Below are 14,065 nucleotides of genomic sequence, written 5' to 3' on the forward strand. Positions count from 1 at the left end.
GGATTAACACACACACACACACACACACACACACACACACACACACTGTATTACTTCTGCTATTATCACCAGCACCAACTTGTTCTCCCAGTTTTTGAAACCTTTTTATTTATAAGCAGGCAAGAGAACGTGCTTTGCAAATAAGAAAAAAGACAGCCTGAAGGTTGCCTGGCCTCAGTGGGTCTGACTGGGTGAGGATGGGGCCCCGAAATTTCCCAGGATGACACACAGAGGAGGCACAGAGGATAAAGACCACCTCACCGCACATAAGACAGCAAGTTGGACCTGCAGGGGCCCCAGGTACAGGGAAGTTGGCACATCACTGTCTCCCAAACCCAGGGGAGAGGAAAAGAGCGGTGGTCATGGGGGAAGCTGGGCTCTGTGGCCTGAAGGAGGCTGACCTGGTTCTACCACCTCCTGGACTCAGTCCTAGGAATGCTGCCCAGGTTCAACACCATCCTGGGGCCAAATTGTGTTGTGGGGTGGGTGGGATTAAAGGGGGTAGCTACCCTGTTTCCCCGAAAATAAGACAGTGTCTTATATTACTTTTTTCTCCCAAAGTTGTGTTAGGTCTTATTTTCAGGGGATGTCTTATCTTTCCATGCGCTAGGTCTTATTTTCGGAGGATGTCTTATTTTCTTCGGGGAAACATGGCAGAAGGCGAGGATACAGAGCTCACCCTCACCCACCCAGCAGCCAGTGCACTGCTGACCCCTGGCCTCCAATAGCCCACAGGACCAGCTCCCAGGTCTGTCTGAGTGGGGCCACCAGGTTAGACAAGCCCCAAAGGTTTTCTGGCTGCTTCTCAGAGTGACTCCACCACACAGGGGGCTGACAAGCCCCTGACTCTTTAGCGCCTGCCCCGCCCTGTACACACTACAGCCCTAGAATCAGAACACCAGCACACCAGCTGTACCCCTTACCTTTTGTTGGCCTCTTCCACCTCAGACCTCAGTTTCCCTATTTCAATCTGCAGCCGGGCCCGCTCCCGGGCGGTCTCGTCGAGCACTCGACGGGCATCGGCCAGCTCCGATTCGTACAGCGTCTTAATGCCGCTCACCTGGGGAGAGAGCGAGCCGGTGAAGGAAAGCCCCACAACAGCAGGTGTCCCGGTGGCCTGCCATCGGACACGGCTCCTGCTGACCGGGAGGCTCCGACGGGCTCAGCCCACCAACCCTGGGAGGCCCAGGCTGCCTGACCTGCCCCATCCCTGTCCCCTAGCAGTTGGTGCGCCACTTCTATTTCCCATCACCTCCCCACATGGAGGTGCACGTGTTTACAAATACCTGGAGCCAAACCAGGGCGGTGAGATACCACCTCACCCCACTGGGACAGCTAAAGAAGATGGATGGTGACAAGTGCCGGTGAGGCCGTGGGGAAATGGGAACCTCCATCATAGAGGTGCAGCCGCTGTGGAAGGCAGTCTGGTGATTGCTTAGATGGTTAAACAGAGAGTAACCACATAACCCAGCAAATCCACTGCTGGATCTCCACCCAGGACAAATAACACATTTACACAAAACCTGCACGTGTGTTCCCAGCAGCACGATTCACAACTGCCAAAAAGTGAAAACACAAGTGCTCTTTGAAGGATGAATGTGACTGTGGTCCGGCAGAATACCGGAAGGTTACTCAGCCATGTAACGGGATAAAGCGCTGACTCGCGCTACGGTGTGGATGAGCCCCGAAACAGTGTTCAGTGAGAGGAGCCAGACCCAAAAGGCCGGAGTGTGTGATGCTATCGATGTGAAATGTCCAGGACAAGTAAGTCCAGAGACAGAGAGTGGGTTAGTGGGTGTCAGGGGCCAAGGAGTGACTGCTGATGGGGACAGAGTTTCTGTGGGGGTGAATGTTCTGGAATTAGTGGTGATGACTGCATACTTTCAATATATCAAAAACCACTGAGCTTCAGAGTTTAATTAGGTGAACTGTATCAGATGGAAGTTATATCTCAACAAAGCTGTTAAGTCGCCATGTGGTGCTGACAGATGGGCGACAGCAGGCCACTCTCGGGGCAGCTGGCTTGGACAGCTGCACCATGTGCCACAAAGCTACAGGACACCAGCTGAGATCCTGAGAGGGCCTCCCCTCCCTTCACAGGAAGGCCCCTGAGCAGACGGTTCAGGGGAGCTGCCAAGGACTTGTCAGTAGGGTGACCAATGGTCCCGGTTTCCACAGGACAGAGGGTTTCCTGATGTGGGATCTTCCAGAATGTCCTGGGCTAATCTGGACAAGGGGGGACTTAAGAACCAGGCTGCGACTCCCACCTCCCTCCTTCCCAAGCCTGGATATTCCGCCTTACTGCAGCAGCTCCAAAACCTGTCATCCCTCAGTTGGCTCTTGGATCCATTTCACAGATAGGAAAACCAAGGCACAAATCAATAAACTGCCCTCTCCTGAACTGTGCAAATACAGGACAGAGCAGGTCTGCTGGGGACAGTTCTGAGGGGGTCAGGATACACAGTAAGGTGAGCAGACACAAAGCAGGTTCCTCCCTCCTGCACCCTGGCCACTCCCCACTCCCCACGCTCCCCGCCACACACACACAGCAAGAGCCTCTCTCCCACCAGCAGCAGTCACCTTGGGTCATCCCCTCCACTCCCACCTTCTAGGAACTGCCTTTTGAAATAAACTCTCAATTCACAAAAAACTGCTGGCCCTACTCTCTAAAGACACCTGGGTTCACATGCCTGTCTTTGCTCTGTCTTCTTCTATTTCACCGTCCAGAACTCTGCTGTCCCAGGGAGGGCTGGTGCCCTGGGGGAGAAGCCACAGACAAGGTCTCCTGCCCCCAAGCCTGGTGCCTAACCCTGGCCAGTGGCTCCGCTGGCTGGAGCGTCCGGATACACCAAGGTTTGATCCCAGTCAGGGAACATACAAGAGTCGACCAATGAATGCATAAATAAGTAGAACACGCAATGCTTTTCTCTAAATCAATAAAAAAAGAAAGAATAGGAAGATGGGTGCCTACTGGAGCCCTTTCTCTCCCACCCTCCCCTCTTCGAACAGGAGGGTCTCCAACTGCAGCGACACAACCAAGATCCAGGTCAGAGCTCAGGAAAAAGGGAAAACCAGCAGTTCTGATACTGGGTTTAAGTTTTGGGTATTTTGTTCACTGCCAGAAGCTGATTATTGATTTCTGGGGAACATATAGAATTAAAATTGTATAAAATTGGCCGAAGCCAGTTTGGCTCAGTGGTAGAGCGTCGGTCTGCGGACTGAAAGGTCCCAGGTTCGATTCCGGTCAGGGGCTTGTACATTGGAGGAAGGGGGTGTGCAAGAGGCAACTGGTCGATGTTTCGCTCTCATCGACGTTTCTAGCTATCTCTCTCTCCCTTCCTCTCTGTAAAAAATCAATAAAATATATTTAAAAAATTGTATAAAATTGTATACTTAACTAGTGCTCTAGAGCTCTAGTTAAGTATACAATTTTACCTATATGTTCCCAAAAATTCTAGTTTAGCACTTCTTAGTTGGGATTCAGGAATCTGTAGTTTAACAACTCCACCAGGTGATTCTCATCATGAGGGAAGTCTGGGAAACACTGCAAAGGGTCAGAGCTAATTACCAGATATTGGTACCGTAGTTGAAGCAGCCCCCACCTGTTGGTCCTAAATTCACTGATTGGCTTTTATTGGAGTTTCCTGCCTAGGGGATATGGGTGTATCCTATCATTTTAATCTTAATAAAAGGGATGGGAAAGCCAGAGCGAGTAGTAGTCCTCTCACTTGAGTTGGACTATCGCCTGGCCTCCATTTCCCAAGTTAATACTCTTCAAAGTCCCTTTTTCATTTGTGTGCGGCCTTCTCCAGAACCCGAACCTTGAACCAGAACCATGAATCATGCAGGACATGAAAGGGGTCCGACAGTTCACCATTGATTTTTTTTGCATTAATTCCAACTTGAAAAATATTTCATTGAAACACTGCCTCAGCCAGACCATGAGAAAACACCAGATGACCCACTAGAGGTGCATCTACCAAACTCCTGGTCCCTCCTCCTCACGAGTGTCCAGGGCATGAAACGTGAATGCGTCAGAAATGTCCCAGCCTAGAGGGGTCCAGGAGATGTGACACTGTCATGGGGGATCCTGGATGGGGTCCTGGGACCTCAAGGGAAAATTAAGAAAATCTGATTTTAGAGAGGGGGTGGGGCGGGAGGGAAGGAAACATATATTTGTTATTTCCCTTATTTATACATTAATTGGTTGACTCATATGTGTCCTAACTGGAGATCAAACCCAAAACCTTGGTGTGTTGGGACAATGCTCTAACTGGGCTATCCACCAGGGCCAGATATAAGATGTTAACAGGGGAAACTGGGTTGGGGTACATGGGAACTCTATATTACCTTTGCCATTTTTGTGAATCTAAAACTGGCCTAAAAATAAGGATAAGCAATTAAAAATATACCATATCCTTCATTCTCCATGACTGAGGTTTTGGTGCCCATTAGATTGTGTCCAAGGGGAGTGCTGCTTGCAGGCCCAGCTCCAGGCTCCTGGGCCAGAGTTTAAAGCACTTGGTTTGGGTGGTGTTTCTGGGGTGTGTGCGTCTTAAGGCAGTTATCCTAGCCAGGTCTGCAAGCTCAGGCCTACAGGCTAGAACTCCAGCCCACTGCCTGATTTTGCCCAGCCTGCAAGTCCAGGATGGTTTTTACATTAAAAAAAAAAAAAAAAAAAATATATATATATATATATATATATATATATATATATATATATATATATATATATAGATTGATTTTTTACAGAGAGGAAGGGAGAGGGATAGAGAGTTAGAAACATCAATGAGCCAAAACCGGTTTGGCTCAATGGATGGAGCAACGGTCTGCGGACTGAAGGGTCCCAGGTTCGATTCCGGTCAAAGGCATGTACCTTGGTTGCGGGCACATCCCCAGTAGGGGTGTGCAAGAGGCAGCTAATCAATGTTTCTAACTCTCTAACCCTCTCTCTTCCTCTCTGTAAAAAAAACAATAAAATATATATTAAAAAAAAAAAGAAAGAAAGAAACATCAATGAGAGAGAAACATCGACCAGCTGCCTCCTGCACACCCCCTACTGGGGATGTGCCCGCAACGGAGATACACGCCCTTGACCGGAATCGAACCTGGGACCCTTGAGTCCCGCAGGCCGATGCTCTATAGAGCCAAACCGATGCTCTATAGAGCCAAACCGGTTAGGGCGGTTTTTACATTTTCAAATGGCAGGGGAAAAAATAAAAAGAGAGGATCCAAGATGGCTGCTCGGGTATACACCTAGCCGCAGCAGCTCACAACAATTTCAAGGGAATACAACTAAAATGTAGAGTGGACATTGCCCAGAGCTACAGGTAGTCGACTGACTGAAAACTCTACAATAGGAAGGAGGGAGAAAACCAGAAGGAAAATCAGAGGAGCTGAAAAAAAGCCTAAGGTACGGAGACATGCTGCGCGCTCGCACGCACACGCGCGCGGAGAGGTCGCAGCCGGAGAGGAGGAGAGGGCTGGGTGCTGCCTGGCGTTCCCTAGCAGGAAGGAAATAGAATCCCCAGCCTGGGCTGAACCCCCGAACCGGCAGCGCTGAGCCCCAAGTTATGTGCCAGACCCTGGGGACCCAGGCTCCGGCAGGGGGAGACAATCCCGGGGGACGGCGAAATGCGGGGCCCCCGGAGTCGCGCGCACATGGCGCGCAGAGGACTGAATGTTGACTCTGATGCTGGATTACCCTAGCCGGAAGAAACAAAGCCTCCGGCGGCGGCTCTGAGCCTCAGTCCAGACCGCCCCGAACTCCAGGTCTGGGCCAGTCCCTGGGGACCCAGGCTCGGGCAGGGGGAGACGGAGCTGTGAGGTGGAGTCCTGGGAGCGCGGCGAAAGGCCGAGCCCCCGGAGTCGCGCACACTGTGCGCAGAGGACAGTCTGTTGACTCTGATCCTGGACTCCCCTAGTGGGAGGGAGAAAGAAAGCTCCAGACTGGAGGAACGCCACGAGGAGCAGGAGCCCCTGCCGGACACCGGCCAGCCGGGCGCCAGCAAGGAGCCAGGCGACGGGGCCCCCAGTGGGGGGGGGTGCCCCTGAGCCTTCGACTGCTGAGCGCTGGCAACGGAGCCAAGGACGGGGGCTGCTTCCTGGGCGGCGCCGACCCCGGCAACAGGCTGGAGCAGCCCGCGGAGAACAAAGGGGTGCCACAGGCCAACCTGCTGAGCTCCCAGGACAAGGAGGAAGAAACCAAGGAAGTTCTCAGTGTGAAGAAATCAAGTGAGAGCAAATGATAGTGAAATTACTTGGGAAAGAATGCAGAGAGGATCTTGAAAGATCAAAGACTAGGTCAGAGCTCAACGCACCAGCCAGCATTGCAACATAAATGCGTTTTGTTTTTTTTTGAAAGAGAAAAAAAAAAAAGAAGAGAGAAAAGGGACAGAGTGTTGGAACGGCGGCGACCAGGCCTGGAGTGGCCAGGCACAAGGCAGTGGCGGCTGGGCCCGGAGCAGCAGTGGCCAGGCCCCAGAGCAGCAGCGGCCAGAACAAGAGCATCAACGGCCAGCACTGGAGCAGCCAGACCTGGGGCAGTGGCAGCCAGGCCTGGGGCAGAGGCGGCCAAGCCCAGGGTGGCCAGTCCAGGAACACCCAGACGCGGAGTGGCTGGGCCCGGAGAGGCCCGGTCCAGAGCAGCCGGGTTGGGAGCAGCCAGGCCCAGAACAGCAGTAGCCAAGCACGGAGCATCCAGGCTGGGAGCGGCCAGGCTCGGAGCAGCCGGGTCGGGTGCGGCCAGGCCCGGAGCAGCGGCGGCCAGGCTGGGAGCGGCCAGGCCCGGAGCAGCTGGGTCTGGTGGGGCCAGGCCTGGAGCAGCGGCTGCCAGGCTAGGAGCGGCCAGGCCCGGAGCAGCAGCTGCCAGGCTGGGAGCAGCCAGGTCCGGAGCAGCCGGGTCTGGTGTGGCCAGGTCTGGAGCAGCGGCTGCCAGGCTGGGAGCGGCCAGGCCCAGAGCAACAGCTGCCAGGCTGGGAGCGGCCAGGCCCGGAGCAGCCGGGTCTGGTGCGGCCAGGCCCGGAGCAGCGACTGCCAGGCTGGGAGCGGCCAGGCCCGGAGCAGCCGGATCTGGTGCGGCCAGGCCCGGAGCAGCAGCTGCCAGGCTGGGAGCGGCCAGGCCCGGAGCAGCCGGGTCTTGTGCGGCCAGGCCCGGAGCAGCGACTGCCAGGCTGGGAGCGGCCAGGCCCGGAGCAGCCGGGTCTGGTGCGGCCAGGCCAGGAGCAGCAGCTGCCAGGCTGGGAGCGGCCAGGCCCGGAGCAGCCGGGTCTGGTGCGGCCAGGCTGGGAGCGGCCAGGCCCGGAGCAGCCGGGTCTGGTGCGGCCAGGCCCGGAGCAGCGACTGCCAGGCTGGGAGCGGCCAGGCCCGGAGCAGCCGGGTCTGGTGCGGCCAGGCCCAGAGCAGCAGCTGCCAGGCTCGGAGCGGCCAGGCCCGGAGCAGCCGGGTCTGGTGTGGCCAGGCCAGGAGCAGCGGCTGCCAGGCTGGGAGCGGCCAGGCCCGGAGCAGCCGGGACTGGTGCGGCCAGGCCCGGAGCAGCGGCTGCCAGGCTGGGAGCGGCCAGGCCCGGAGCAGCTGGGCCTGGTGCGGCCAGGCCCGGAGCAGCGGCTGCCAGGCTGGGAGCGGCCAGGCCCAGAGCAGCCGGGTCTGGTGCGGCCAGGCCAGGAGCAGCGGCTGCCAGGCTGGGAGCGGCCAGGCTCGGAGAAGCAGCTGCCAGGCTGGGAGCGGCCAGGCCCGGAGCAGCCGGGTCTGGTGCGGCCAGGCCCGGAGCAGCGACTGCCAGGCTGGGAGCGGCCAGGCCCGGAGCAGCCGGGTCTGGTGCGGCCAGGCCCGGAGCAGCAGCTGCCAGGCTGGGAGCGGCCAGGCCCGGAGCAGCCGGGTCTGGTGCGGCCAGGCCAGGAGCAGCGGCTGCCAGGCTGGGAGCGGCCAGGCCCGGAGCAGCAGCTGCCAGGCTGGGAGCGGCCAGGCCCGGAGCAGCCGGGTCTGGTGCGGCCAGGCCAGGAGCAGCAGCTGCCAGGCTGGGAGCAGCCAGGCCCGGAGCAGCGGCTGACAGGCTGGGAGCGGCCAGGCCCGGAGCGGCCGGGACCGGAGCAACCGGGCCCAGAGCAGCCGGGTCGGGTGCAGCCAGGCCTGTAGCAGCAACAGCCAAGTCCAGAGCAACTAGGTCGGGAGCGGCAGTGACCAGACCCGGAGCAGCTGGTTGTGGAACGAACCAGAGCAACAGAGGCCAGGCCCGGAGCAGCCAGGCCCGAAACAGCTCGCTCCTCGCCTGTCCCTGCCCACGGCTGCCTCTCAGACATGGCTGGAAACTTTTGCGGGAACTTGAGGGTCTGCTGAATCAAGTGATGAAGGCTTAGATCTGGATGTGTTGAGTTAGTATAGCGCTGGGGTGTTGATCTGTGAGTGCCTTGGGTGGGGCCTGGATGAGGCTGGTTGACCTATTTGAAAATGTCTTTTGTGTGAAGTGTATCCTTGGGCATGTGGAGGTATTATTGATATGAGAAAATGCTAAGTAACAGATTTACTATCTGAAAAGGGATTTACTATCGGGGAAAGGGAGGGAGGAAGAGACTGAACATAAACTGTGCACCTATGGATGAGGACAATGGGGGATGGGGAGGGGGCAGAGGGTGGGGTGGGAACCTGGTGGAGGGGGCAAGAAATGAGGAACCTTTGTAATAATATGAACAATAAAGATTGATTTAAAAAAATAAATAAATAAAAAAAAATAAAAAATAAAAAGATACTTTGTGGCACAGGCAATGAGGCGAATACCTTTCAGCCTGTGTAAAGCTTTACGGCCAAGCAGCCTGGCCTCTCCCACCATAACGGCCCGGGGCAGTAATGGTGACTGAGATCACCCCGCCCAGAGCTGAAGACTCTGGCCCTTTTCACAAAACATGTGCTGACCCTGATCTATGCCCTGGGACAATTTAGAAACCCTTGTCTAGAGAACAATGAACAGACAGCAGACTTCCCAAAGGCTCTTTCAGGCGACAAACAGGTGGCCCTCGCTTCCTGCACCTGTGACCATACTGCAGACGCCTGGGCACCGAATGGGAGATGGGACCGCTTGGGCCTTTTTCCTTTTATGGCTTGCCCAATGCCAAACGGGAGGAATCCCGACAAATGTGTGAGCACATGTTGGCGGGGGTGGCGCGGAGGGTGTGTGTGTCTGGTGTACAGATAACCAGAGGTGTCCTGTCCTGTTGCCTGTCCCTGGGGGGACAAATACACAGCTCTGCAGGTGACACCCAAACATGGGCTCTTGTGGGTGGATTCAGGCCCTACACCAAGTGGCAGCTCCTCCCTCCAGCTCCAGGAGCCCAGCCCCTACGCCTTGGGGAGCCCTGCCCACACCCGCACCCCCAGCCCCAAAGCAACAGGACACCTGGGCAGGTAAGGGAAAAGAAACTGAAGCCAAGAGGAACTCAACACCAGCTGGGAAGGCTCCCTGAAGAGCCGCCCTCCCTGGCTCACACCGCCCTCTCCCAGCACCCAGATCTCAGACAGGAATCTGGCCAGCCGCAGCCTCCCACCTTCCGGAACCCCTCCAGCGGGAGGGGCAGTGGTTAGCCACCAAGTACTGCCCACTCTGCCAAGAGATATCAACTGGCACCCGACGGGAAAGGCCGGAGTGCACACACGGCCAGGTGTGGGTCAGCGAGTAGAAGGAGCATGTATGTGGACCAGACAACAGAGCAAGATGGGCACCGGCCGCGGGGGAGAGAGCGTTAGTTTTACCCTGGGCATCTGAACTGCTTGGATTTCATCACAAACTAGAGGCCCGATACACGAAATTCCTGCAAGAGTGGGCCTCCCTCCCCGGCTGCAGGCTCCGGCTTCCCTCTCAGCCCTGGCTGCTCCCGAGGGACAGAAGGACCAGGTCTAATTAGCATATTACACTTTATTACAGATGTGTGGTACGCTTCTAACATTTTAAATGGCCTCCTTCCATGGCTTCTCAGCTCTTACACTACTGGCATGTGGGGCCAGCCTGGGCACTGTGTGCTGAGCAGCACCCCCTGGCCCACCCACCCGATGCTAGCAGCACCCCCAATCTTAACAACCAGAACCGTCCCCAGAGCCCTGGCCGGACTGGCTCAGGGTATAGAGTGTAAGACTGCGGGCTGAAAGACCCCGGGTTCGATTTCAGTAAAGGGCACATGCCTGTGTTGTGGGCTTGATCCCCAGTCGGGGGCATGCAGGAGGCAGCTGGTCAATGATTCTCTCTCATCATTTTTGTTTCTCTCTCTCTCCCCCTCTCCCTTCCTCTGACATCAATAAAGATATACATATACACACATATACATATATATATATACACACATATACATACATATATATATATATATATATATATATATATATATATATTTTTTTTAACAACAGAAAAAAAAAGAGAGAAATGCCCAGACATTGCCTAGTGTCAGATAACCTGCATGTCCTCAGCATGACACACCCACAGCGCTCCCAGTACAGCCACCTCCCAGCCCCATTCCCACCCACCTCCCACCCCCTGCTCACCACGGACTGCCTCTCTCCGTCCCCTCCACAGCCTGAAGCCCGGGCCCCGCTGTAGCCCATGGCCATTTGCAGGCCACTCCCTCCTTACAGCCCACTGACCACCCCACTCACTGCCCCAGTTGCCCTCTCCATAGGTTATCAATCAGCTTCCTCCACTGACCAGCACTGACCCCTCACCTCCTAAGCAGCAGGGAACCCAAAAGACAAGCCGGTTGGAACTCCCTAGCTCAGCTGTGAACACACCTGTCATCACCTAGCACCCGGCTCCCCCCACCGCCCCATGGCCACCCCTAGCTCCCAGATGTTAACTTACATTCCAGCAGCCTTAGCAGCTGAGCAATAAGCCACCCCCAGACAGACCGGGGTCAGGGCATGCCCTCCAGGGGGCCCACTAAGTCAACACTCCCAAAGTCAGTCTCACTCCGTTTGCAGAGGGCCCATTGGGGGGTGGGGGGAGAGAGATGGGGAAGACAAGAAACCGGCTCAAGCATGGGGTGCAGACCAGCCTCACAGGGAGAAACTAGGCTGCAACCCGAGGGCCCTCACACTGCTAAGGTGTGTGTGTGGGGGGGTGTTCAACAATTTGGAGGGACAATTCTAGCCCCACCAAACAGATAACAAAACTGAGGCTCCAAGCAGCTGAGTGACGTGCCCAAGGTCACCTAGATTAAAAGCAGAATTTGGACCCTGAGTTTGAATACAATCCCAAGCAACTGAGAACTCCCAACCACCTGAGGGCCTCTCCCCCAACACCCCAGCTCCACTTTCTGCGTGGCTTCCTGTCCCAGGCCCTACGAAACAGGGACCCCAGACCCCAGACCCCAGACCAGTGCTTCTGCTGGGCACCTGTCCCATATCCCATTGCCTCTGTTTTACAGAACATTCCCTCATCCTAGCCCCACAGACAAGCCCAAAAGGTATTAATTCCTCCACTTTACAGAGGAAGTAGTGAGACTCAAGGTCACTTAGAGGGCAAGCAGCTCCCAAAAATGACCCCCCAGCTGCTCTCCTGCCATAAGCCCCTCATGTGGCCCATTTTCCGGATGGGGAAGGCGAGGCTCAGGGCCTGGCTCTCCCACCAAGGCCACAGGGAAGCACATGGAGGGCACCCCCCCCCCCCCCTTATTCAGAAGGCCCACCCTTGGGCCTCGCCTGGCTCACATCCAATCACTCAGGGAAACCCACATTTCCTCGAACTCCTTGGTGGGCGGGGCCTGCCCCAGATCCCCTGGGGAGTCCTGAGTCTAGGTCTGCCCGACACTGCACCCCTGGGGAACACCCAAAGCCCCCTGGGGACCCCCCCCCCCCCCCGTGGGCAGGGCCCGCATCTGGGATGGAGAGAAAAGGAGAAGTGGCTCTGGGTAGGTCCCCAGCCTCGCACAGACCCCCCAGGCACTGGGTCCCACATCCCCTTAAGGGGCGGGGCTTCCGCGGCCCCTCTGCCCTCCGTCTGCAGTGAAGTCCGGGCCCAACCTGGAACCCCAATATTCCCTCTGGTTCCCCAAGACCTCCCGCCTCCTCCGCCCCTCGGGGAGACCAGGCTCCCGCCCGGGAGTCATGGGGTGCGGGGCCAACTGAGAGCTCCCCAAATCCCCCACCTGGCCCGCGAGGCGTCAGCCACCTCCCCTCGGACCCCGCCCCAGCTCGGGGAGGAGATGGGGCCTTTCTGCCCGGCCCCCGCCCAGCCCCGCACTCCCCGGACTCAGCACGGGGCCCGCGCCAGGCGCCACGGAGAACCGACCGCACGAGCGGCCCAGGGACCCCCCACCCCCTGGGAGACGTGACGCCCCCCCGCAGGCCCCTGTCAGCCTGGGCTTCCCAGTCACTTCGGAGGCCAGGGAGCCGCCCCCCAATTTTCTCCAGGGACGCCCGAACCCCCAAACGCCTCGGGCAAGCGCCCGTAACCCCCTTTGGGACGGGGCCGCGCCTGGTGCACAGTCACTCCGGGGACCCCCCGGTTTCCCCAAACCCTTGGTGGGCGGGGCCTGCCCGCCTCCACCTGTCGCTCAGCGGGGTGGGCCCAGGTCCCCCGGGGAGTCCCCGGGGGCTAGGTCTGCCCAGCACTGCACCCCTGGGGGCCCCAAAGCCCCCGGGAACCCCGCCCGGGACTCCCCCGGTGGGCGGCGCCCGCCCCGCGTGCACGCCGCGCTCAGGGCCTCCCAGCCCCCCGGGGACCCGTCGGAGGACCCCCCCCGGAGGCCGCCCCCCCGGAGGCCGCAGCCCCGGCCCACCTCGCGCGTGGACACCTCCTCCCGCTCGGAGATCTTGACCAGGAGCCGGTCGTTCTCCAGCTCCAGCGCGCGGACGCGGTCGATGTAGTGCGCCAGGCGGTCATTGAGCTCGCGCAGCTCCTCCTTCTCCTGCAGCCGCGACAGGCGCGTGGGCGACAGCGGCGTGGCAGGCCCGCCCTTGCGGCCGGACAGCGGCGTGGCCGTGGCCATGGCGGCGGCGGCGGCGGCTCCTCGCGGCCCGCGCGGCTCCCCACGGCGGCCGCGGCTCGGAGGGCTCATTCAATCCGCGCCGCCGACCAAGATGGCGCCGGCCGCCCGCTGCCGCCCGCGCTAGGCAGCCTGGTGCTTGTAGTCCGGCCGAGTGCCTTGCGGGGCATGCCGGGAGCTGAAGTCCCTGCGCGGGTTGGGAGGGGGCACGCCCGCTCAGCCTCTTGCTGTTTCACTAGCTACTCATTAAACGGCTAGCCTAAGGCCTCAGGTCCAGAGCTAAACCGTTGGACTTCAAAATCGCAGCTCCTTGCCCTAGCCAGGTTGCTCAATGGTTAGAGCGCCGGCCTGCGGACTGGTCCCGGGTTCGATTCCGGGGTTGCGGGCTCGAACCCTAGTGGGGGATGTGCAGGAGGCAGTCAATTAATGATTCTCTCTCATCTTTGATGTTTCTCTCTCTCCCTCTTTTTTACTCTGTGAAATCAATAAAAAATATATACATTTTTAAAAAATCGCAGCTCCGCCACTGAGGTTTCTTTACAATGCCTCAATTTCCCCATTCAATCTCTTTGAAGTCAGACTAAAAGTAAAAATGGTGCTGAAACCGGTTTGGCTCGGTGGATAGAGTATTAACCTGCAGGCTGAAGGTCCCAGGTTCAATTCCAGTCAAGGGCATGTACCTTGGTTGTGGGCACATCCCCAGTGAGAGGTGTGCAGGAGGCAGCTGATCCATGTTTCTAACGATCCCTCCCCCTTCCTCTCTGTAAAAAATCAATAAAATATATTTTTTAAAAGTAAAAATGGTGAAAACCCCTTAAAAACATGCTCAGTGATCTCACTCATACTTGACTTAAAAAAGGCACGCACAAAAAACATAAAAACAAACCACAAACTCATAGATACAGAAAACAGATGCGGGCAGGCAGGAATGGGTGAGGGGTCTAAAGGTACAAACTTGCAGTTTTAAGATGAATAAGTAATGGGGATGTGATGTATCGCATGGCATGGCTACAGTTAGCAATACTCTATTTTAAAGTTGCTAAGAGAGATCTTTAAAGTTCTCGTCACAAGAAAAAAATTGCAATTATGTATAGATGTTAACT

General features: G+C 57.2%; 1 protein-coding gene across 2 annotated transcripts in view; it reads right to left on the reverse strand.

The window, feature by feature from the left end:
- Window positions 1-13,087, reverse strand: part of LMNB2 (lamin B2) — a 28,589-nt gene extending 15,502 nt beyond the window's left edge. For both annotated transcript variants that reach the window (XM_084883511.1, XM_084883510.1), the window contains exons 1-2: window positions 12,756-13,087; window positions 924-1,060 (exon numbers count right to left, since the gene is read on the reverse strand). In XM_084883511.1, coding sequence (XP_084739637.1) covers window positions 924-1,060; window positions 12,756-13,034 — 416 coding nt within the window. In that variant the 5' untranslated portion in view covers window positions 13,035-13,087. The remainder of the gene's footprint in view (window positions 1-923; window positions 1,061-12,755) is intronic.
- Between the last annotated feature and the right edge of the window lie 978 nt (window positions 13,088-14,065).

This window comes from Pipistrellus hanaki (genome assembly GCF_964339955.1).
Source record: "Pipistrellus hanaki genome assembly, chromosome: 5".
In the NCBI taxonomy this organism is placed as follows: domain Eukaryota; kingdom Metazoa; phylum Chordata; class Mammalia; order Chiroptera; family Vespertilionidae; genus Pipistrellus; species Pipistrellus hanaki.